This window comes from Monodelphis domestica, chromosome 2 (genome assembly GCF_027887165.1).
Source record: "Monodelphis domestica isolate mMonDom1 chromosome 2, mMonDom1.pri, whole genome shotgun sequence".
NCBI lineage: Eukaryota > Metazoa > Chordata > Mammalia > Didelphimorphia > Didelphidae > Monodelphis > Monodelphis domestica.
This window is the reverse complement of record NC_077228.1, coordinates 36159992-36184474: the sequence shown is the minus strand read 5'-3', so window position 1 is coordinate 36184474 and position 24483 is coordinate 36159992. Positions and strand designations below refer to the sequence as shown.

The 24483-nt window shown below is 38.5% G+C and overlaps 1 protein-coding gene across 3 annotated transcripts in view; it reads right to left on the bottom strand.

The window, feature by feature from the left end:
• The window catches only part of TGFBR3 (transforming growth factor beta receptor 3), a 246451-nt gene that overhangs the window by 15790 nt on the left and 206178 nt on the right, over positions 1 to 24483 (bottom strand). For 2 of the 3 annotated variants that reach the window (XM_007480340.3, XM_056815362.1), the window contains exons 8-16: positions 23129 to 23318; positions 21601 to 21923; positions 20510 to 20662; positions 17599 to 17739; positions 17259 to 17417; positions 9709 to 10008; positions 7915 to 8032; positions 3379 to 3411; positions 364 to 471 (exon numbers count right to left, since the gene is read on the bottom strand). In XM_007480340.3, the coding sequence (XP_007480402.2) occupies positions 364 to 471; positions 3379 to 3411; positions 7915 to 8032; positions 9709 to 10008; positions 17259 to 17417; positions 17599 to 17739; positions 20510 to 20662; positions 21601 to 21923; positions 23129 to 23318 (1525 nt within the window). Of the gene's footprint in view, positions 1 to 363; positions 472 to 3378; positions 3415 to 7914; positions 8033 to 9708; positions 10009 to 17258; positions 17418 to 17598; positions 17740 to 20509; positions 20663 to 21600; positions 21924 to 23128; positions 23319 to 24483 lie in introns of all 3 variants that reach the window. The other variant, XM_007480338.3, reaches the window with a different exon arrangement.

The window sequence follows — 24483 nt, the reverse complement described above, 5'->3', positions numbered from 1 at the left end:
ATCCTATTCCATTTTGGAACAGCTCTAATAGTTGGGCACTTATTTTTCCCTTATACTGAGATCTGCCAAGACTTCCCTCCTTGTTCCCAAAGCCAAAGAAATGTCTGGGAAATGCCAAGGAAAATTAAGTTTGCCTCTAAACAAAAGGGCTAGTTCTTCCCTTCTCTTAATGATCCATTGGGTTCACCAAAGTGGCACAGAGAGAAGGCAACATGGCATGGCAATCTGGCCTGTTTCTTCATCTAAAATGAAGGACCTGGATGAGATGGCCTTGGAGTTCTAAACTCTAGGATACTATGATGAGTAGTATCCCAACAGGGATGAATCTCCTTTCCCCTCTAAAAGCATGGGAGCCACACTCACCCGTATGAGAGTAGATGTACCACAAGGCACCCGTCAGGAGTGCCCCGATCACGAAAGCTGCAAAGGCAATGCCCATGACGGTGAGCGTGTCCAGGCCAAGTAAAATTGCTAGAGAGAAAGGAAACAAAAAATGATAAAACTGTTAACTTAAATGGGATTCATCCATTGGGTGGGCTAGATTCAACTCATAGGGGCTATATTCAAAATTCAACAACTATTTTCACAACTGTGCCCATATTTGCAAACATCAAGTATTCTTTGGACACCAGAAACAATAAATTATAATAATTAGTATTTGTATTATGTGATAATTAGCATTTCTATATAATTAGCATTTATATTCTATAATAATTAGCATTTCTATATAAATTGACATTTATATTCTATAATTAACATTTATATTCTATAATAATTATCAATATATACTTAGCATTTATATTCTCTAATAATTATCAATATATAATTAGCATTTATAGTCTATATAACTGGCATTTATATTCTATAATAATTGTCAATATATAATTCGCATTTATATTATATAATTGGCATTTATCCTCTATAATAATGATCCATATGTACTTAGCATTTATATTCTATAATAATTAGTCATATATAATTAGCATTTATATTATATATAATTGGCATTTACATTCTATAATTAGTATTTCTATTCTATAATAATTATCCATATATAATTAGCATTTTATTATATATAATTGGCATTTATATTCTATAATAATTAGCATTTATATCTATTAATATTTTATAAAGTATTTTACATGGGTTTTTTGTTTTCTCAATTACATGTAAAAATTTCATTTTAAAAAATTATGAGTTCCAAATTTTTCTTCCTCCCTCTTTGAAAAAGCAATACATTTAATATAGATCATATGTGTGCAGTCACGCAAGACATTTCCATAGTAGACATGTTGGAAAAGAAAATGTAGATCCCAACCCCCCCTTCCAGGATGATAAAGTTTTTTTTTTTAATATGCTTCAATCTGCATTTAGACTCAAATACTTCCTCTGCTATTTCATTTGATCTTCATCATAACCATTATTATCCTTATTTTATAGATGAGGAAACTGAGGCAGAGAGAAGCTCCAGGCCACACATCTAGGAAGTATCTGACGTAGGATTTGAACTCAGACTTTCTTGACATTGGGTTCGGCACTCTAACTACTAGACCCTGTGGCCTCTCCTCGTTTAAATAACTTGCTCAGGTTATAGTTAGGAAGCGTCCCAGGAGGGATTTGAATCAACTTCTGGATTCTATGTCCGATCCCTCTATTAGCTAAGTCAAGCTGACTCTGCATGAATGATGAAATATATACCTTTAAATAAAGTAGGCAGAGGTGTAAGAGAGAGAACATTTGGGGACATTTTATAAGCATTGAAAAGTAGAATGAATAGCATAGAAAAGAAAGAAGAACATGGTGGGAGAAGGAATGAAAGTCCCCACGTTGGATGGTCTCCTTTCTGAGATCTCTTCCTCCCCATCTTGATGACTCCATTGGGCATCCAAGACCCTTTTCCAAGCTCAGCCTCTCTTCCAGGAGGGGGATGGAAGGGCATTTCAAAGAGGGGGGTGATGTCAGCTTTACAACCAGCGAAACACATAAATAGAAGCAATTGTTCCTAGCTCTTGGCAACAGGTTTTATATCTGAAATGAATTCCAGGCCACAAAAATAGAATAGTTCCTTTCTGCTAAGGAAACTACCTTCTTCAAGTCACTAAAAAGTTAAAAATCAGTTTTACAAGGGGAAGGCTTTTGTTGGAAAGTGCGATTTGTAGGGTCTCGAATGTAAACAACAGCCCTGGGTCTTCCCTGATCCTTTCATTTCCACTCCATCGCTCCTTCCCAAGTCATGGGCATTTTCAGATCATCTCTCGCTACATAAATTCAGATCTAGTTCTCTCTGTCTTCCAACTAACTACTGTAAAATGTCCAATTAGAGTCTATGAAAAAATAGTCCATTAAAGCACCGCTTGAATTATGGGTGTAAGTAGGTTCTCGGTGGCTTCTCTAAGGCAAAGGGACTCAGGGGACTGTGGTCAGTTGCAAAGACAACTATATGGGCAGTTGAGAAATCTGGATTTGGTCTCTATTACCTCACTGACCATGTAGCCCTAGGTAAGTGGCTTGACTCTCTAAAACTCAGCTGTTTCATCTGCCAAACAGGAAGAAAATATAGGGCACACAACAAGTGCTTAATCAATACTTGACGATTGGCTGATTGATGAAGCAACTATGGGGTAACATGCTTCAGTGGTAAAGAAGGCTGTCCCTAGAAAGGGCATTGGAAAAAAATCTATTCATCTTGCAAAACTGGAAGCCTCCAATCACAAGATCCTTGTGTCTTGCTAACCATGCCTCCATCATTTTTCTAACCTATTCCATTCCTCCTTCTCCCCTTGTGGACACAGATAATAAACTGGGAAAACACATCTTCCTAAGTTCCTTTTTTTTTTTTTTTAGAATGTAAAGACACGGTCAAGAAATGCAGTCTGGACTGGTCTCAGGGGAAGAAGTCTAGCCTCAGACATTTTCTATCTGTGTGATCTTAAACAAGTTACTTCACCCTGTTAGCCTCAGTTTCCTCATTTGTAAAATGAGCTGGAGAAAGAAATGGCAAAACCCTCCAGTGTCTTTGGAGACACACAAGAAAACCCCAAATGGGGTCATGAGGAGTTAGACATGACTGAAAGGACTCAGCAGCATCATTCTTTTCCATTAGTTGTCCATCTACATTAGTGGGTAGGTATAAAGGATGGACCAAGCCAAGAGGGGGAGAAGGGAGGGGAGAAGAAAAGCAAAGGAGAAAACAAGAAAGAGGAGGATGAGGAGAAGGAGAAGGAGGAGGAGGAGGAGGAGGAGAAAAAGGGAGGGGAGGAATGAAAGCAGAAATCCCTTATCAAAATCTCAACTTCTGGCAAACCTATATTAACTAGCATGTTCTAAGAAAAACCCAAGAGGCTTCATTTCAAAATATGAAGACTTATGAGAACTTACGTGGTGAAATCTCTGGATTGGTAATGGTTGGATCTGCTTAAGGAAAGAAAAAAAGAAGCATTAGTCCCAGGGTGTCCCCTTATCAAAATCCAAAACGATCATCATCATTGCAGCCAAAGGCTAATGATACCGAGTTATTGCAAAAACAGCCATTTCTGCTTGCGCCAGCAGCAGGCTTTAATAAGCACGATTTGTGCAATCTCGGTTAACGGTCTCATTGGATCTTAAACTCACCATACAGAGTTTGGGGGTTTTGTCCTCCTTGTTATTTTAGCCTGGAGCTGTACTTTCATCCATGCAGGGAACTCTCAGTGTGGGAATGCCCTCCATGGATGCAAATCAGAATTTTTTTTTATAACTTGGGAATTCGTGAGTGTTCATCTGGGGAGTTGAAATGTTCAATGACTCGTCCAGGGTCCCAAGCCCAGAGGACTGCCAACCCAGAGCCAAAAGAGCTCCCAGAAACTAGTTGTTTCATTATTTTATTTTACAGATGAGGACACCAAGGCCAAGGAATGTCTTCTACAGCCAAAAGTCATATAACTGATGGAGAAAGGCAAACTGGCTCGCCAAACTCCAAGGCTGATCTTCTTTATGTTTTATCAGGCTGCCTCTCATGGTGTAGGTAACTAAACTATTAACAATATGGGTGGTTGTGGCCTACATGGAGAAAACAAATGGATTGAAATTCACATTTCTCACTCCAATTAAGGTGTGATGGTACCCTTTACCAATGGACTCAATGGAGAGAGTTCTATTCAATAGTAAAGCCCTCTTGGTGTGTTTACTAAAGGTTTCCCTTTATAAGACTTTGATTAAGGGGTTAGACTTGTTGGGTTTGGCCCTAGATGGCTACAGTTTGTGCCCCAAATCTGGTTGGCCTCAGAAAAGACTTGGTCATTTGTTCGAATGTTTAGGGAAAGTCCAGATGATGGTTTTCCAGGCATCCAAAGGGTAATTATTGCTCTAAGGCAATCTGAGGGTCCCTTCCTTCTCTGACATGGAATCATTCCATTTCCCTAAGTTTATACATGGCCTTGTAGGAATACCGCGATTGTGGAATCAACTCATTTGCCTTTAAATTGCTCTCAATGGTCCTCGCCAATCAGTTCTCTCAGAATCTGGAGCCTTTCAACAACTAAAGGACAAAAACCATGTCATTTATCCTTGTGCTTCCCTGAGCATTGAGCCATGTGATGAAATGTGAGAAGCACCTCAAGGCAGCAAGCTGATGGTCTCAAGAGTGTGGAAAGGAGCCTATTTTTATCTCTATTTTTTTTTCTATTTTCATAAATGGCTAATGAGGGAATTTGTTTTATATGACTATTGATATCTATAAGACATTTTGTTTAATTTTTTATTTTTTTAAACTCTCACCTTCCATCTTAGAATCAATACTGTGTATTGGTTCCAAGGCAGAAGAGAAATAAGGACTGGACAATGGGGGTTAAGTGACTTACCCAGGGTCACACAGCTAGGACATATTGGAGGCCAAATCTGATCCCAGGATCTCCTGTCCCCAGACCTGGCAGTCTATCCACTGAGCCATCCAGCTACCCCTAGACCTATGATTTTATTAACTCCCACAAGAGAAAAGCTAAAATATAAGGATGATTTTTTTAAGAGTTGGAAAAAAATAGAAAGAATGTTTGTTTTCCTCTAAGGCATTGGTTAGAACATAACTTTTAAATATAGTTCTACCCACCTCATAAAGTCACCCAGTCAACTTTTATAGCAATCCAAAGCAAACCCTTCACTCTTGTCTTCCCTTACCCCATCCAGTAGCTTCTTAATTAGCAAACCTCATTAAACTGTTTTCCTGTGGATTAAAGTCTATCCATTTGGCCACTTTTATATGGAACAAAAAATGCTGAAATTTCAGGATAATTGTCCTAAGCTTGAATGATTTTAAGCCAATGTGGAGGCGAGATTATAAAGGAAAATCAAACCACCCAACTTGAAAGCAGAATGAATTACTGGAAGTAATACGGTCACATTATTAACGCCTAATTGTCTGGATTGGGGAAAAGCGTGCTGCCAACCCATTACCAGCAGGAACACATCCTTCAAAATAGGTAATGGGAACAGATGGATTATGAGGAAGCAGGAGCCATTGTTAAACCTTTTTGTGATTACCAGCTGTTGCCCAGTTTCTGGGACACTTGCTTATACAATTGCTTCTTATTTCTTTTTGCTCTAATTAAAACATAGATTATAAATTGGTTAATCCATTGAAGAGGAAGCAGAGTGAATGGGTAAAGGGTTAGCCTTCAAGGCAGGAAGCTGGACGTCCAACTCCCACTTCTGACCCATAGAGATTGGCCACGTGACACTGGACATTTAATGTCCCAGAGCCTCCAGGAAATTCTCCACGATTATGAATACTAGAGTGGGTATAGTTTGGGGATGGCAGAGGGAGTTTCCTCATTAGGCATTCCCTTTAATAATAAAATCACTGGTGTAGAACGATAAACAAATACACACTTTCACAGAGGAATTGTTTATGATGATCACAGCTGTTGCTTCGCATGGTTGGAAGTGAGCTAATAAAAATCTGTACTTTGCGAAGGACCCTTTGAAAAATACCTTCCATACTAACTTCAGAACTGTGGCATCACTAGCTGAAAATAGCTTAAAGCTCGGTACATTGCCGTGAACAGAATCATATGGTGTGGTGCCCTGGGGCAGGGAGGCTAGAATCAGGAAGACTTGAATCCAAATCCTACCACTGGCACTCACTGTGCAAACCAGGGCAAGTCACTTCAGTGCTCTGGGCCTCAAACACCACCCCAGAACTCGTCTCCTAAGTCTCCCAAAGGGTTGGGTGTTTCACTGGTGAAGGAAGCCCAACACAGACACCATCACATTTTTTGCATCAATATGGATTATGGATTATGGAACTTCAGAGATGGAGACTTGAAGATGGGTCCCTTGGTCTGGTGACTCATTTCCAGAACAAGACAAGAAAGGCTGGAGAACTGAAGACACTTTTATAAGATCCTACAACTTCCCAGGTGTCACCATCATTAGGAATAGAAGCTGGGATCCTTGCTTCCCAGACTAGGGCTCCAGCTACCCAATGGCTGCTACTTCTAAATGATGAACTTCCCCTCCCTAACAAACACAGAAACAGATGGGTAAATCTCAGGCTTTCCATGAAGTTAATTATGAAATTAGGACAAATAAGTTCCCATCCAAGTTTTACTAGACTAGGGTGCTTCCAATGAGTATGTGGTCATGTGTGTGTGTGTGTGTGTAAGAGCAGAACAGAGAGAGAGAGAGAGAGAGAGAGAGAGAGAGAGAGAGAGAGAGAGAGAGAGAGAGAGAGAGAGAGAGAGAGAGAGAGAGAGAGGTAAACATAGGGGGCAAATGAGAAGTAGAAAGAGGGAAGGAGACAGAAAAAGGAAGAAAATGAAAGTAGAAGGGGAAGGAGAGAGAGGGAGAAAGGAAACAGAAATGGAGAAAGAAAAAGAAAGTAGAAGGAGAGGGGGAGAGAGGGGGAGAGAAAGAAAGAGAGAAGGGGGAAAGAAGTAGAATGGGATGAGGTAAAGGTAGAAAGGAGGCTGAAACAGAGAGAAAGGAAGAAGTAGGAGGTGAGAGAGAATGAAAGACAGAATGAATGAAAGAAAGCATATGAAAAGAAGGGAAGCAGAGGAAGAAGGAAGGGTGAAAGTGAGAAAGAATGAGAGAGAAAACACACTGAATAAAGAGGTCAATCATGTTTTATGCAAAAGATGTATTCCTGAAAAACTGTATATCAAATGCTTAATTAAATCAATCTAAATACTACTGAGAATACTAAAAGGTGGAGAAACAAGAAACTTAGGGAAACAGATCAACATCAGTGACCTGTTTTTGCCAATAGATTGCCAATAGACATGTTTCCCTCTTCTCTTTAAAGAAAGGGAAAAGACTGGCTGTGGAATGCAGAAGTATGGCTCAGTGGGAAGAGCCCAAGATTCCAAAGCAGAGGACCTGGACTGGAATCCCTGCTCTGCCGTTCACTTACTATCCCCTCAGACCATAAGAAGTTACTCTCATGCTCTGGGGTTTGGGGTCCTCATCTATAAAAAAAAAAAAGCATCAGAGGACCCTAACATCCCTCCCAGCTCTAAATCAATGATCATGTGTTGGTTTCACTTAACTGTTTCTTTGCCAATAGCGAAGGCTTAATAGTACAGTTTAAAAGTGCATATTTGGAAATGACTGTATTATAAAAATAAAATAAATGAATAAAACTTTTGAAATCATGTTTTTCTATTTATAGGCAGCTCAGTGGCTCAGCAGATAAAATGCTTGAAGATCTGAGTTCAAATCATGCTCCAGGCATTTATGAGCAGTGTTTTCCTATGTAAGTCATTAACCTCTATCTGCTCAAGTCTCTCCATCTATAAAACATGGATAAGGAAGGGAGGAAGGGAAGGAGGAAGGAATGGAAATGGATCTGCATCCTTACTGATCCCTGGACGATAACCTGCCTTTGATATATAGTATGGGGTTGGGGGCTTTGTGGCTTTGGAGGGCATGGAGTCATACCTATAGTTCCAGCTCCATGAACCACCACTAGGGGTTTGGTGAAGGTTTTTTTATTCTGCATCATGGCCCAGATCATGGTCGCATCCAAAGAGGTACAGGCTTCATCAGGAGGGACGCACTGTGGAGAAGAAGGATAGCGGTCAAGGGCAGGGATTCTCTCAGAAGCAAACCTTTCCCTGCCTCTGCCAGCACAGCTGTGTGGCTACCTCATTATCAGAGTGCCTCAGTGTTGTTTACTGAAGAGAAACAGGAGATGGAAGCATTTATCAGACAAAACTCCCAACAAGCTACAAAATCTACTGGCAGAGGAAATGTATTCTCAGCTGCATTTCAAAAGGCAAACACCACAGGACAGCTTGTGTTTTCCCCTAATGGCTGGAGGCTTCAGTGTCACTGCTGGGTTCAGAGAAGGGTTCTCTAGATAAACCAGAGAACTGGTGCTTTTCATTTAGCAGACTAATGGGAAGGGTTTGTTCACATGAGATGCAGAAATGTGTATAGGAGCTCGTTTCCATCTGTGAAGTCAAAGGGATTTATAATTTAGCCCCTCTTCTTTTACTAGAGAGGTGGGGGCTATGGAAGCAGAATATGGAATACCTACATTATCAGGCTCAGTTGATGTGCCAGTTAGTTTGAGGGAGATTCACTTTTTTCTTTTTTTAGTCTTCGTAACAAGAAATGGCTCAAAACCCACTTCAGATATTGATTTGCTTAGTAACTCTGGGCACATAAATGAACCCTTTTGTTCCTCCATTTCATCATCTGTAAAATGAATTTGATGACTTCTAAGGTCCCTTGTATTTTGATTTTATGATCTTATACCTGTGTGAACTTAGACAGGTTATGCAACATTTTTTGCCTTCCATTTCTTCAACTGTTTAATAAAGTGTTTTGGATTAAATGGCCTCTGAGCTTCCTTCCATATCAAGATCTATGACTGGATCAGTGTAATGACCCATCTTGATTTCAGAGAACTGATTTCCCCTTTCTCCACAGGGAGCTGATGAACGATGGGTAGAGTACAAAGCCTGTGCTTTCAGACACGGTTAGTACATTTTGTTTAACCAGACCTCTTTGCTACAAAGATGATGAGAGAGATGGTACTGGAAAACGACAAGGTTATGTAAATATTTTTTAAAAGAATGCATGTCATAGGCACACACAAGGCTGATGTGATTCAATATCCTAATTAACCTTGGCAGTCTTAGAGTTTGGCAACAGTTCCACACAACCAGTAATGTCTTCTGGTCAAGCTTCTGATCCACCATTATAACAGTTCAAAATACTGACCAAAATCAACCCAGCATTAGGAACCATGATACAAAATTCAAATATCAACTAGCTTCCTTTGGAAGCTTCCCTGAATTAAGTCAACTTTATAATCCACCCAGAGAAGGTCAAAAACAATTGCAAATCAAGCCTTTGAGAGGCATGGAAAAATGAATGCTCATACTGGATTTGTCCTTTAGTCTATTTGCAGTTCTGGCGCTCCACACTATCTGAATAGCAGAGATAAAGCCAGACCACTCCCTCCATGGAAAATAATCCTAATTTATCACATGTAATGTACTCTAGAATAACAGAGTGGAACAAAATCATATTGTCAAGATTTATTCCATAAGATTCCATAAAACTCCCAGGTCACTGAAATGATATTTACTTTATTGCTCTATTTTTGGCTGTCCTAAAACCGAACACTGAAATCTGCGATAACTTATGATTATTCTGAAGGTCACTATCTTATTTTTTTAAAGTAGGAACTTAAAAGTCCAAGGAAACGGATGAACTACTGACCTTTGGCAGTCTGTGGTTGGCTGCTTCCTTCTTCGTGCACAAGGTGAGCTCGCATTGTAAGAAGAGCAGTGAAGTGTTAAAAATGGGTTTGAGCATGAAGCTAAATCTCTTTTTGTCCATCTGTGCATGGAGTCGAGAGAAATGTGTCTTCTGGGTTGAATAGAATCTCACAGATTCATCTTTAGGACAAATGTTCTCTATGATGGTGTAATCAGACATCCTGTCAGAGTTGGAGTTCGGAGAGATAAAGCACGTTTGGATGGCAAATCCCACGTCTTGGTCCGCCTTGGTAACGGAAACCTACATAACAATAACAGAGAGAAGAGTAATGAGCCAATAAGCATCATGGGTTGGCACAGCCCTGTGGCTGAGTTTCAAATATGGCAACCTAGAGATGCAGCATTTCAAAGTTAGAGGGACAATTTTGACTTGAATCTGACGTTAAACCAGCACGTTTGCAAATCATCAGCTTGGGAGATTCCAACACAAGTTAAATAGAACTGCCTGGAACTCTGGTCCACTATGGAACCCAAGTTCAGGAGGTGCCTTGTTCTATTGTGTAGAATTACTTCCTCCCCAGATAAGTTCTGCACCAAATTAAGAATACGAGCAGCAATCACTCACTAGTTGTGTGACTTCAGGGTAAGCCTCTGGGCCTCAGTTTCCTTGCCTATAAAATGAGGATAATAATAGCACTTATTTAGCTTAGAAGGCTGTTAGCACAATCAAATGAGAGATTTGCAAAGGGCTTTGCAAAATTTAAAGTGTTACATTATTGTTAGTTGTTATTGATAATAAATAATGGCCTTGTGGAGAAAAAGCTGGTCTCAAAGACAAGAAGACCCGGTTTCAAAGTCCTGTCAGGGACACATATTGAGTGAGTGACCCTAGTTAAGTCATTGAACCTCTCTCAGTGCTCTCGGCAGCTCTCTTTAAATCACAAAAGGTGCTAGCCTGCATTAGCAGAGGGAATCTCCTCATCTGGAAATTCCCCATGCAAATGAAATCCCCAGATCAATTCCTGTCCATGTTCCTATTATTATAATTAACAACAAATTAATTTTCTTAAATGAATAAGACATGAAGGTTTTTAGCTCCCAGACTTGAGGTTAACTCAGGTCCTGTGGAATGATTGCTCCTTTAAAAAGGGTTCCTCAAAGAGTTCAGAGTTTATTTAACATAAGAAAGAGGAGTTGTGGAAAGTCAGTGTTAAGTGCTCCAGCACAACCATCTTTCATAACTCTGGTACCTTCCTCAAGGGGCAAGAACCTTCCTTTTCTTTCTTTTCTTAAAAAAATTAGTTATTTAGAATATTTTTCCATGGCTCCATGATTCATGCTCTTTCCTTCCCCTCCTTGCTCTCCCCTTCCCGAAGCCAAGGAACAATTCTACTGGGTTATACATGTATCATTGTTCAAGACCTATTTCCATGTTATTGATATTTGCACCAGGGTGATTCTTTAGAGTCCACATCCCCAATTATATCCCCATCAACCCATGTGATCAAGCAGTTGTTTTTCTTCTGCGTTTCTACTCCCACGGTTCTTCCTCTGGATGTGGATAGTGAAGAATCTTCCTTTTCAAGAGTCATATGGAGATCTGGTCTCAGACACTTCCTGGCTATGTGACCCTGGGCAAGCCACTCAACCCCCATTGCCTAGCCCTTGCTGCTCTTCTGTCTTAGAACCAATACACAGCATTGATTTTAAGAGGAAGTTAAGGTTTCAAAAACAAAAGAGAGACAGAGACAGAGACATAATGCAATGGGTGGCTTGACCTGGAGTAGCCTTTGGTTTGGCCAAATATCCCAAGTAATTCTCAGATCCAATGCAAGCTTTGTCAAGTAAGTCTTGCTTTATTCTTGAAGCCTCTGGGGTGTAGGGATAGATTTTAAAGGAAAATCTAATCTGAAAATGTTTCCAACTCATTTATGTTTCCCTCTTAAAAAACATTCTTATAGGGCTAGGGCCAAATCCTGTGAAGTTTCTTTCCCTTTTTTGGAATCATGAGGTTGTTTTGGGCCAAAGGTAAACAAAACTCAAATCTAATTTCCCTCGAACTCAGTTCAGAACTCAGATTCAAATAGATACTCCATTCAGGCAACCCTAGCTCATTGTCTGGGATGACTCCTTGGGTAGGGTATGGTGGCTTCCTCCTCGGAAGTACTTACAACCAAATTAAGGATTAATGTAAACCTAGGTACTTTAGGAATAAAATGAATTTTAATGCATTGCCCAACACTGTCCATCAAGGATTCAGAACTTTGGCAAGGGACAACAACTCTCCTCTCTAGGACAATCTTCCCTATTCCAGACTATCTCTGATGGGAAGTACCCCTAATGGAGTTAAATTTAGGACACCTAATGATTCAGAAGGAATGGATTATCTCAGTTTACCAAGATTTGATCTGGTTCGTTACTATATTTTGTTTTGCTGAAGGATGGATGCTACAAATTGAAAATTTTTTGTCACTTTTCTAGAAAAGGGCTTTAAAAAAAACTTTTAAATCATTGCTATGCCTCCAACTCTCAGGGTTTAACTTTGCAAGATTGAGAACAATATTGTTAATCTTTCTAAGAGAAAAGTATCATTTCATCCCCAACAGCTGGGTTAAATTTATTCCTTTCTAGAAGAAAAAACACATAAGAAAGGTGTCCTGAACTCAATAGATTTTTTGCATTCTATAAAAAGGGAAACTAAAAACTATAAAAAATGTCCTAAATTCAGTGGATTACCTCCAACCTGGAAAAAAAAAAACTATAAGAAAAGTGTCCTAAACTCAATAGATTTTTCCTTTCCAGAAAACAAAAATAAAAACTCTAAGACATGGATCATGAATGCAATATTATTTTTAACATACTATTACATTAGCTTACTTTTAAAAAGGAACTTTGAACATTTGCATAAACTACTTTTTAAGAAATGCCTGTCAGAATGCCTTACGAATTTAATAATGATCCAAAAAGCGAAATGAGAAAATGTACCTTCTGTCTTTCACAGAGGTAGGGACTACCAAAGTGGAACTACATAAAAGAAAAAAGCACTTAAAAAGAGCTGAGGCTTAAGAATCAGTTAGAAGGGAGCAGCTAGGTAGCAGAATAGATAGAGCATCAACCCTGGAGTTGGAAGGACCTAGGTTCAAATTTGGCCTCAAACACTTCTGTTGTGTAGAACTAGAATTTCATTTCAAATCAGGGTTTTAATGGTCATGTTTAATCTAAGTATTTATGACAATTTAAACTATAACTTTCCCATAAGTAATGAGCATTGCTGTTATGACCAAAATACAAATGCTGGACCTTAAGATGGGAGTGTAGAAAGGAGACATCAATGTCTAAGCTATCTCTCTTAAATGATTTATATATGATTTTTATATTGATTTTATATATTGTATATGATTATATGCATGATTTTTGGATGTAATTATATCAAATCAGATTTTTATATAATTGTATATGATTTTTTTACCTCTGAGGAGGACAATTAACTTCAAGGCACCAGGCTCTTTTAGTTGAATGAATTATCTCTATTCTACAAATGGAGGTTCTTAAGAGGTAACAACTAGATGGCATCATGAATAGAGCCTAGAGTCAGAAAGATGTGAGTTCAAATCCTATCTCAGATAACTTCCTAGCTGTATGACCCTGGGTAAGTCATTTCATCTAATCTGCCTCAGTTTCCTCATGTTAATAGCATCTAACTCACAGGGTTGTTATGAAGATCAAATGAGATAATTATTGTAAAGGACTTGGCACCCAGTCGGCATTTAATAAGTGCTTATTCCTTTCCTTTTTCCCCCCTTCCATTTCTGGTGTTAAGGCTTTGTTTGAGCAGTCTGCTAAAATCCAGGGATACCTTAATCAGAATAATTTATTTAATAAAAATAAACATATTAAGAATTATAAAATCGTTAAAAAAATATACAGGCAACAAAATTTTTTTTAATTCTTTCCAGATCCCAAGTTAAGAATTCCAATGAACAAAGGTGTGATCTGGTTTTATCACATGGGAAAGTGGGAACTTCTTGAAAGAAGGGACTAACTTGCTTTTCCATTTAACAAAGGTGTGATCTGATTTTCTTTTATTTGATTTTTTTAAAAGGGGGGCATCATTAACACTGAGAACATTTCCCTTTACTTGGGCAGGTAGGGAATTATTATGAGTGAAAGACTGAATATCCTTTGTAAAGAAGTCACTGGGTTAAGTTCATTCTGCTTAGTTGCTCTTTTATTGGGGGTGGAGGGAGAGGGGGTGTTATAAATAAAGGTTTACTGAGGTTAGGGAATAGTAGGGAAGGGCATATACTAAAATGACTGATTTAAAAATAAAAATAAAAATCCTGCCTCTCATATTTTGCCTTTTCAAAATAACGTTAAAAAATCTATAACTACTTTCCCAAATCTCCTTGACTACAACAAAATGATGCCAAAGAGACCTTGTTCATTTATTTTTTGATACTAAAGATATCAGAGGAACGTCGTCTCTACAAATGCCAAGGGTTGCTTTTAAACTACAAAATCTGAGATGATCTTTAAAAGGGTTAAAAAAAATAATCTCACAAACAGAAAAAGGTAGACCTTCCCCTAAAAAAACCACCATATAACAGTTTAAGTGAGTGGAACATGAGAAATATTACAAGGGAAAAAAAGGCCCTGAATGGGACACACCAGGCAGAGTGTGCCAATGACTAGCAAAGAAATGAAGCAAACTCTTTGAGAAATAAATTCAATAAAGAAGACACCTGGGCAAGAGTCCTGGAGGCTGGTGAAACATCTGGGAGTCATTAGCCCACTGCACACATGTGGATGACTGCCAAAACAAGAGGTACATGGAGATCTTGGGGCAAGATAGCATTAGCAAGACACCAGCTCATTTTCCAAAGGACAGAAAGGAGAGGTTCACCTAAAGAATGGAGGTTCCTATCAGGACAGGTGATCCAAAAGTCACAACGTCTGAACCACAGAAGCAGACAGAGCTAAGAGCCAAACGGGCCCCATCCCAGTGTCTGAAGCAAAGTGGAAGCCCTGATCCAAATGGAAAAGTTGTTTGTGTTCCTAAACCAGAAATATGTGCACCAAAGTCATTTTAGATTTATGGAAGCATCCTGTTTCAACCTGCTTACGATGCCATGAGACACCAGCTAGTCATGCAACACGAGAAACCAGGAATTGTCGGCTGATGGCCTCTCTAATTGGGTACGCAGATTGTTCCTGATCGTAGAGTTGACGTAAGCCAATGGTTTTCCAAAGAGCGTGTCTCTTAGTTATGAAAAGTCCTGCCTCTCCCACAGGGGGACACCAAACTTGGGGTCCTTCAAAAGCAAATGTATTTTCCCACATTTCAGAAAAGGAGACAAAGTGAGTCTCTACAACTTGGCTAAAGTCTTTGGTCACGTAATGGATTCCTTTTATTCTATTTTATTTTTATTATGCAAAACACTTCCATATTGGTCATTGTAAGAGCACACTCCTACAAAACCAAAACCCCCAAATAAAACCATAAATACGGTGACGTGAAAGATAGTCTGCTTTGATCCACATCCATCCAACTCCAACAGATCTTTCTCTGAAGGTGGATAGCATTCCCCATTATTAGTTTTTTTTTGTTGTTTTTTTCCCCCAGGATTGTCCCCGATCACTGAGTTTTGATGGCACATAAGACAATTCCAGAGGTTCAGGGTCATGTGTGATTGGGGTCAACTAAACTAAGCAACGTGTGGGAAATCAAGCTTCCCAATGAGACATCTACTTTCTGGACATGGTTTTCCTAGACAATGTAGGGCTAAACTATTGCAATAACCTGAAGATTAGGCTACCTTCCTTGGCTCCAGGCTCTCTCCATTCTCGTCCATCCACCAACGAGGGACAAAAGTCCCAGTCCAACCATATCCATTTGATAAAGTCCAGTGACTCCTTCCAGGTTGATGCTCAAAGCCCTCCACACACACCTTTCTAGTCTTCTTATATTCTTCACCCCTCCTCTACATATCACCCTCCCAATCTACTGTGTAATAGAAAATCTTGAACCCTTGAACTACATCTCCCAACATCCCTTTCCTCTTTCATCCCCACCCTGCATGCTTGCATATTATATCTATAGTTGTGGGCAGTCTGGAAAAGCCTTACTTTACTGAAGGTTTTTTTTTCTTTCCTCTACTTCAAGTGATTATTAATAAATATTATAAAATATAATACTTAGAGTATTGGATATGAATTTTCAATCTTACATTACTCTTCTATCCAATGACTCTGATCTCTTTGTTATTTCTTTTTTTCTTTTTTTTTAAACCCTTGCCTTCCACCTTGGAATCAGTGCTGTGTATTGGTTCTAAGGCAAAAGAGCTGTAAAGGTTAGGCAATTAGAATTAAGTGACTTGCCCAGGATCACCCAGCTAGGAAGTGTCAAAGACCAGATTTGAACCCAGGTCCTCCTGTTTCTAGATCTTGTTTTCAATCCACTGAGCCATCCAGCTGCCCCCTCCCCTTGTTTCTTAAACATCACCCCCCCATCACCAGACTCCAGGCATTTTCTCTGGCTGTCTTCCCCTGGCCTAGAATGCTCTCCTTCCTCATCTCCACCATTTTGCTTCCTTGGTTTCCTTCAGTTCCCAGTCAAAATGCCACCTTCTACAGGAAACTTTCCTGATTCTTCTTAATTCTAGGACCTTCCTTCTCCAGATTCCCTCCAACTTATCTCTATGTCTCCTTTGGACATCATTTGTCTGCATGTCATCTCCCCTATTAGGCTATGGGCTCCTTGAAAGCAGGGACTGATTTTTTGCCTTTCTTCTATCCCTAGGGCTTAGCATAATGCCTGGCACAAAGTAGGTGCTTTATAAAGGTTGCATGAGTGAATAAGGATACCAAAGGAGTACATTAGCTGGCTGCTACCTATGTTCTGCCTCATGGACAAGCTGTCTTCTTTTTCAAATACACATTCCTGGAATGACATCCTTTAATCTTCTACATTCAGCCTAACTCTCCAAAAGCGCAGAATACAGAATAAACAGAAGGTTTCATGAAGAGGGCTGGTCATTCTTCCCCAAAAAAATCCTTTCCTTTAGCTCAATCCATTTCCCCCAATGTCTACCTTTTGGTCTAAAACAAACCAGCAAGCATTTACTTAAACTCTCTATTTTTATAAAAACAACTTTATATGATATAAGAGAATCAGATAAAAATCACAAAGGTATATAAGTCCTTAAAGGAAGTGTTCTCTTTTGTTCTTAAATTAGACAACTATAAAATATATTGTTAGACATAAAAAATATAATTAGACATATATAAAAACCAGCCTTTAACCAGCCAGCATCAAAATGAGCCAAAAGTGTTTAGCACCATGCTTTATTTCTTTTATTTATTGTCCCTATTTTAATATTTAAATAATGATTTATTATATTTTATATTTATTATATTTTAATAAAAAATATGAATATGAATATGAATACTATTCCCTTGTTCTCACTCAAAAGTAGGCTGCTCCTCCCAAGGATCATGGTAAACACTCGACTGGCAATGCCCAAAGTCCAAGGTCAATCTTTGCTTTCTTACCTCAACATAGATGTGCCCATTTTCTACCACTTCCAGGATGCCCGGGATGGGCACCATGAAGAGATCTGTGTCATACAGCTCCATGTTGAAAGTGATGTTCTGGACCTGGGGCTGATGGAATACATCTTGCATCCCTGTCTGCCTGAGGCTGCAATTAAACTGGGAAAAGACAATCAGAGATAAATGGCAGCCCTGCATCGAAGGGTGATGAATGCCCAGGAAGCTTGAAGCCCTTGGACAATGAATGTAAAATGGGATTTTTTTTTTTTTGCAGCTCCCCTCCACAGGCCATAGAAATATCCCTCCCTACCAAGCCAATCTTCCAAAGCCAAATACATACCACCACAATTTCAGGCCGGCTTATGAAGAAGCTATCGCCTTCATCTGTATCTCCTGGGAAACCATTATTGCCCGACTCTAAGTCTTCGTAATCGGTTGGCCAGCCACTGCTGTCCCCAGGGGCTGATACCGGCATTATAATCTACACAGGGAAAAGGCAGAAGGCATAATTAAAGGCTCCCACGAACATCTTTTCTACCTCATTAATTGCCCATAGGAACAATTTTGACTGTAGCAAATGGCTGATGTTTAAGAGAAACTTATCTAAATTATAAAATGAATTTGAAAACCCATCTTTAGGAAGAGGCATTTGAAGGAAGAGTTAGCAGGAAGTTTTTTTTCTTTTCTTTTTTAAATGTTCTTATTTTCTATCTTAGAGTCAACACTGTGTATTGGGTCCAAAGAAGAAGAGCAATAAGGATTGGACAATGGGGTTACGTGATTTGCTCAGAGTCACACAGCTAAGATGCATCTGAAGTCAGATTTGAACCCACAACCTCTCATCTCTGGGTCTCTCAATCCACCGGGCCACCTAGGTGTCTCAAGCATTAAATTTATTTAATGATTTTCTTTCCAGTAAAAATTCAAAAGCCCAAGTCAGGGAGACCATGGAAGAGCAATCTAGGCTTCATCCATGGAAATGAGCTTACCCAAAGCCCCACCTTGAACCTTGCAAGAACAGTCTCTGAAGGGACCGACTAAGAGACTCAGTCAAAAATAGTCACTTAATGAATAAACAGATACCGGAACAGTTTAATTCATTATACAAGTGACCATATGCATGCACAGATATTCTACCATATTTGTATATTCTTCTATAGTTATATAGATTTTCGTTGAAGGGTAGAATGATTATAGGGTGGCATTGGAATTGAAGCCTTGGGTTCAAATCCTATCTCTGCTGTTTATTTACTGTGGGTGGGCAGCTGGGTGATACAGTGGACAGAGCACTGGACCTGGAAAAGACCCACAATGTTCATTTCAGAGTTATATCAAAGACATGAAACTAGATGAAATAGTCAATGGAGCGAGTGTGGAAAGAGGTAAGAAGTCTGAAGACAAGTCCTTGGGGAAGATCTACTAGGCCAGGAGGAGTCCAAGAAACAAGTGGAAGGAGAAAATATCATACGGGAAAGGTCAAGGATGCTGAAAACTGAGGAAGAGCCACTGGGTTTGGCAATTAGGAAAGAAATCAATGGGATCTTGAAGAGAGAAGTTTTCGATAAAATGATGGGGAAGGAAGGAAGATTGTTAAATGCCCTTCAAGCTCTGAAGTTCAAAAACCAATTTGATCACCTGATTTAGACACAAACTCAGTAATGCTAATGATAAAAAATGTTTTTACCAAACTCTTCATTTATATTTAGCCCAAACATTTTACTTTGGGTTTTCTCACATTTACCAGAATCTCCTTAATATAACACAGTATAATTTCAAAATATAATAAGAATGTATGTATAGCAACATTATAATATAATCTATATTATAACATAATAAAGTATAATATAATCTATATTATAATAATATAATAACGTTTTAATAAATTTTATATTCTATAATTAAATTATAATTGATTTCATAAATTATAGTATTTCATATTATGTATTATTTTATATTATATATACTATTTTATATTATATCATAAATTATAGTATTTTGTATTATTTATTATTTCATAATATATCACAAATTATAGTATTTTATATTATTTACTGTTTTATATTATAATATATCACAAATTATAGTATTTTATATTATTTACTGTTTTATATTATACTATTTTATATTATAACATCATAAATTATAGTATTTTATATTATATATACTATTTCCTAATATAATATATCATAAATAACATTTTATATTATATGTACTATTTTCTATTATAATATATCATATAGTGTTATATATATATATTTTTTTAAACCCTTACCTTCCATCTTGGAGCCAATACTGTGTATTGGCTCCAAGGCAGAAGAGTGGTAAGGACTAGGCAATGGGGGTCAAGTGACTTGCCCAGGGTCACATAGCTTGGAAGTGTCTGAGGTCAGATTTGAACCTAGAACCTCCCGTCTCTAGGGCTAGCTCTCAATCCACTGAGCTACCCAGCTGCCCCCATGTATTTTATATTATTTACTGTTTTATATTATAATATATCACAAATTATAGTATTTTATATTATTTACTGTTTTATATTATACTATTTTATATTATAACATCATAAATTATAGTATTTTATATTATTTATTGTTTTATATTATACTATTTTCTATTATAATATATCATAACTTATAGTATTTGATATTATTTACTATTTTATATATATACTATTTTCTATTATAATATATCATAACTTATAGTATTTGATATTATTTACTATTTTATATATATATTTTCTATTATAATATATCATAAATGATAGTATTTTATATTATTTACTATTTTATATATACTATTTTCTATTATATCATAAATTATGGCATTTTATATTATGATATAATAAAGTTATAATATTAGGATAATGATATGATATAATATTTAATACTTTTCTTACAAGAAATAGAGACTGAGGACTCCCACAGACCTAGAAACAACTAGAAAGCACCCCTCCAAAAAAAAAATACAAAAGGAAGAAAAATGAGGAACAAAATATATTAAATTTCCTTTTAAGCTCTGGCCTAGAACACACAAGCTCGTAATTTTTCCATAGCAACGCTGAAGTCCTGGCACCAGAACTTAATAGCCTCTGGGTCAGCAAGACCTGATTTCAAATCATCCATATGACATAGTGCCTGGGTGACCTTGCACATGCCATGGACGGCCAAGGAAATGAAAGCTTAGGAAGTTCCCTGTTCAACTTAATTTTCACAATGAGAAATCTAAGAGGGCTCTTCATGGCATGATGAACTTACCGAGTTGTAATAAACCATGCTGTCAGGGGCAGACAGTCGCTGCTGGGTTCCACATCCTTCCAGAGGGGATTCCAAAATGAAATGGCTTCCATTCGTCTTGGCTTTGCAGGCTGGATCGGACAGGGAAAGTTCTGTCCCCGTGTAGCCACTAGCCTAGAATAATCATCACCAAAAGAGCATTGGGAATTGAGTAAATAATCTTATTTCACATGCCAGTTTCAGCACGTCGTCTTTCTATGTAGGGATGCTGGAAGCCGCCATTCGATGGCCCCTGCCTCCATCCATACCCCTGCTCTCAGCCACCCTCTTCCCTGAGTTCGTCCCCCAATGAAAATCTCAATTTTCTTTGTTGGCCTTTGTTGGTCTGTAGAAAAACACTGACATACAAAGATTTAGATCCTTGCTGGATGGAAGAAACTGAGCACCGGGCAAGGAAGGAAGCCAAAGAAAGGAGAACCAAATCATTAAGAAAATGAGCAGCTAGGAGGCTCAGTGGATGGGGAGAAGAGAGTTCCTGGATTCAAATTTGGTCTTGGATATTTCCTAGAGGGGTGACCCTGGGCAAGTCACTTGACCCCCCCATGGCCTTGCCCTTACCACTCTTCTGCCATGGAACCAATACACAGTATTGATTCTAAGATAGAAGGTGAGGGTTAGAAAATAAAATATGTCTCAGTAATGAAAAAGCAAACAGTGAATAAGGAAGTATCTCTGCCATAGATTGTTGGTGGTCATGAGAAGAAAGCTGGAGTCAAGTAAGACTTGGGTTCCAATCCCACCTCCAATCATTACTAGCAGGATGGGATCTCTGAGCCTCAGTGTTGTCAAATGGGCATAATAATGCCATCAGACTCAAATCAAATAATGCAAGCAAACTGCTTTGGCAAACTTAAAGTATATATAGATAATAATAATAATAGCTAGAATTTGTGTACTGGTTTGGGTGTTATTTCATTTAATCTCATAATAACCTATAATGACTCAGTTTCCCTCAACTGAAGTTGGAAGAGGTCAAGGGACTTGCCAAAGGTCACACAGGAAGTATTCGTTATTGTTCTCGGTTTCTCCCTCCCTTAGGAGACCGTACCAACCTGCAGAGACTCCTTTTCAATAGCCACAACCATCTTTTCCTCATTGCACTTGACAGAGAAAGCAATGTCCACACGGCCTTGGGCCTCCTGGGGCTCTCTGAGGCTAGGAAACAGCGGGAGAATCGGATTGGGAGTCTTCTTTGGTCGAGGCAACCCATCCTCTCCCTTCTCCTCGGGTCTCCCTTTCCTGTTGATGGGAGGGAATGGAAAAGGAAAACTTCCTCCTGAGATGGAAGGGTTCTCTGGGGAAGGCAGAGGGCTACCTCCTAGGAGTATCCGAAGCTCCGGGGGAGTTGAATGCTCTTCCTCGTCACTCATCTCCTCTGAAAATGAAAGAAGGGAATGTAGAAATAGGGTGTCAAGTTGGAGATGTGGGGATGGGACGAGGACACTTGTGGAGAAATTCTATTCATTTTTTTTAAAGCATCTACAGTCCGGTATATCTAGTGGCAAATTATTTGCATCAAGGACCATGAAAAGTTTAATTCATAAGATGGACTTAGATGAGATTATTTCCACTGGAGAAAATAATGGAAGAGCAATAGATCAGGAGGCAGGAGACCCGATTTCTAATTCTGACTCATTTGGGTGACCTTCAAGGGGAAGCCTCCCTTGCTTCTCTGCCCTTTATTTTCCTCCTTTCTAAAATGAGATTGAACATTTTAAATGACTTTAATTAATTATTAATTAATTAATTATCAATTAGGTTAATAATTCCAAGACCTGAATAAGACACACAGTGCTTGGCATGCAACAATAGTAATAAATAATGATAATAATGTTTGATAAATGTTAACTGATTAACTGACCAAGTGAACTGATTTAAGCTCTCCCAAAACATTCTTCTGAAGTCCACGGGAATGAATTCTCTAAAGATTTCTTATAAGAGGTAACTTGGAGTGCTGGTTTGGGTTCTAGTTACACACAAGACACAGTGTCTGAGTGATCCTACATAAATCACTGTGGATGAGAGAAGTTACCTCATTTGTCTGAGGTCACAAAGCTAGTAGTGCAGAACCGGGATTCAACTATCTCTTGATACTCAGTGTTCTTCCTTCATTTTCATACTTAAGGGCAGGGAAGGCAGGAACAAGACTGAGAAATTCTGTCTGTGTTAAAAATCATTACATTTAAGCATCTTTTTCTTTAAAACTTTTTTTGTATTCATTTAAAAATGTTAGTGTTCTAAATTCTCTCCCTCCCTTCTACTGTGAAGGCAAGAATATGATATTAATTATTCATGTGCACAATTCACATTATAATTATTATTATATAATTATTCATGTGAATCATTCAAAACATATTTCTATTTTTGCCATGTTGCAAAATAAAAGAAAAAAATCATGTTTCAATCTCCATCTGTTCTTTCTCAGGAGGTAGACAGCATTTTTCAACATAAATCTATTGGGATTGTCTTGGCTCATTCTATGAGTCAGAATAGCTTAGTTGATCATTGCACTGTGTACATTGTTCTCCTGGTTCTGTTCATTTCACTTTGCACCAGTTCATCAAAGTCTTCTCAGCTTACCATTATTTTCAAGCCAAAGGTGAAATCGATTAGCCTCAGGGGCCATTGTATAGGATGTCACTGGACTGTAGCCATTATCAAAAGCCCATCTGACCAAATTTTCTTGAGTCGAAGGCATGTCCTTTCTTATGGATTTGGTCATCGCCATGGATCTCTCACTTTCTTTCCCAAAGCCAATACTATTTGGAGCCTGAGGAAAACAGAAAAATAAAAATAGTTTGTAATATTTTTCTCCTAAAAATTCCTTGGGATGAATAAAATGGATATTTGAAAAGAACAAAATCCAGTTTATTAGAAAGAGGTTATTTTTTCTCTTTCTCCCATTTGAAAAAAAACAAAACACTGAAGGAAAGAACCCTCATGTTGCTTTCAGTCAGTGAGTCAATTAATGAACCATCATTTATTAAATCCCTCATATGTGCCAGGCATTGTGCACCAAGCTAGGGAGAAAGAGAAAGGTAAAAGATAGTCCCTGCCCTCAAGGAGCTCACAGTCTAATGGGGAAGACAGCATGCAAACAATTATGTACAAACAAGATACAGATTGAATACATTAGAGATAATTCACAGAGATGGCAGTAGAATGAAGAAAATTCAAGAAAGGCTTCTTATAGAAGATAGAACTGGCTGAGACTTGAAGGAAGCCAGGAGGCAGAGATGAGGAAGAAAAGAATTCCAGGCATGGAGGACAGCCAGGAAAGGGAGATGAAGCGCCATTTGAGAATTGCGAGGATGTCAGTGTCATTACAGGACACGTGTTTCGAGGATAGAGTATAAGAAGAAGGGAAAGTAGGACGGGGCCAGCTGACGAAGCCTTTATAAATCAAATGCCAGATTTTACAACATATTTATGAATGAGCCATCAACTCTGACCCCAATGATTTTTCCCAAGGTGGGGGGAACTGCCAGCTGTGGAAACTCCCTTTCGCTCATGAGTTGTGGTCATTCTTGGATAACTTAAGAGTCTGAGAGAGTGGCCTGGAACACAGAGGGCAGGTTGGGAACCCCAAGTCTTCCTGAACCCCAAGCTAGTTCTCTATCCATTACGCCATCCATCCTCCCCCCACTTCCACCCTCCAGGGATATAATGGAGCAAGCAGCTGTTCCATATAGACTTGGAAGTGCATAGTATAAACCCAGCACCTTTTATTGAGAAACACGAGTGACTGTTTAAATCAATGACCACAGATACAGAAATCAAAAGGCATATACTTCTCCAAACCACAGACTTTCCTTGCTTTATGGCAACAGATAAAATATTTGTGTGTTCCGTCTGCAGTGAGCTTCTAATTATAATATATGTAGGATTTAAATTAATATCCAATATTCCAAGAATTATATTTTATTTATTAATAC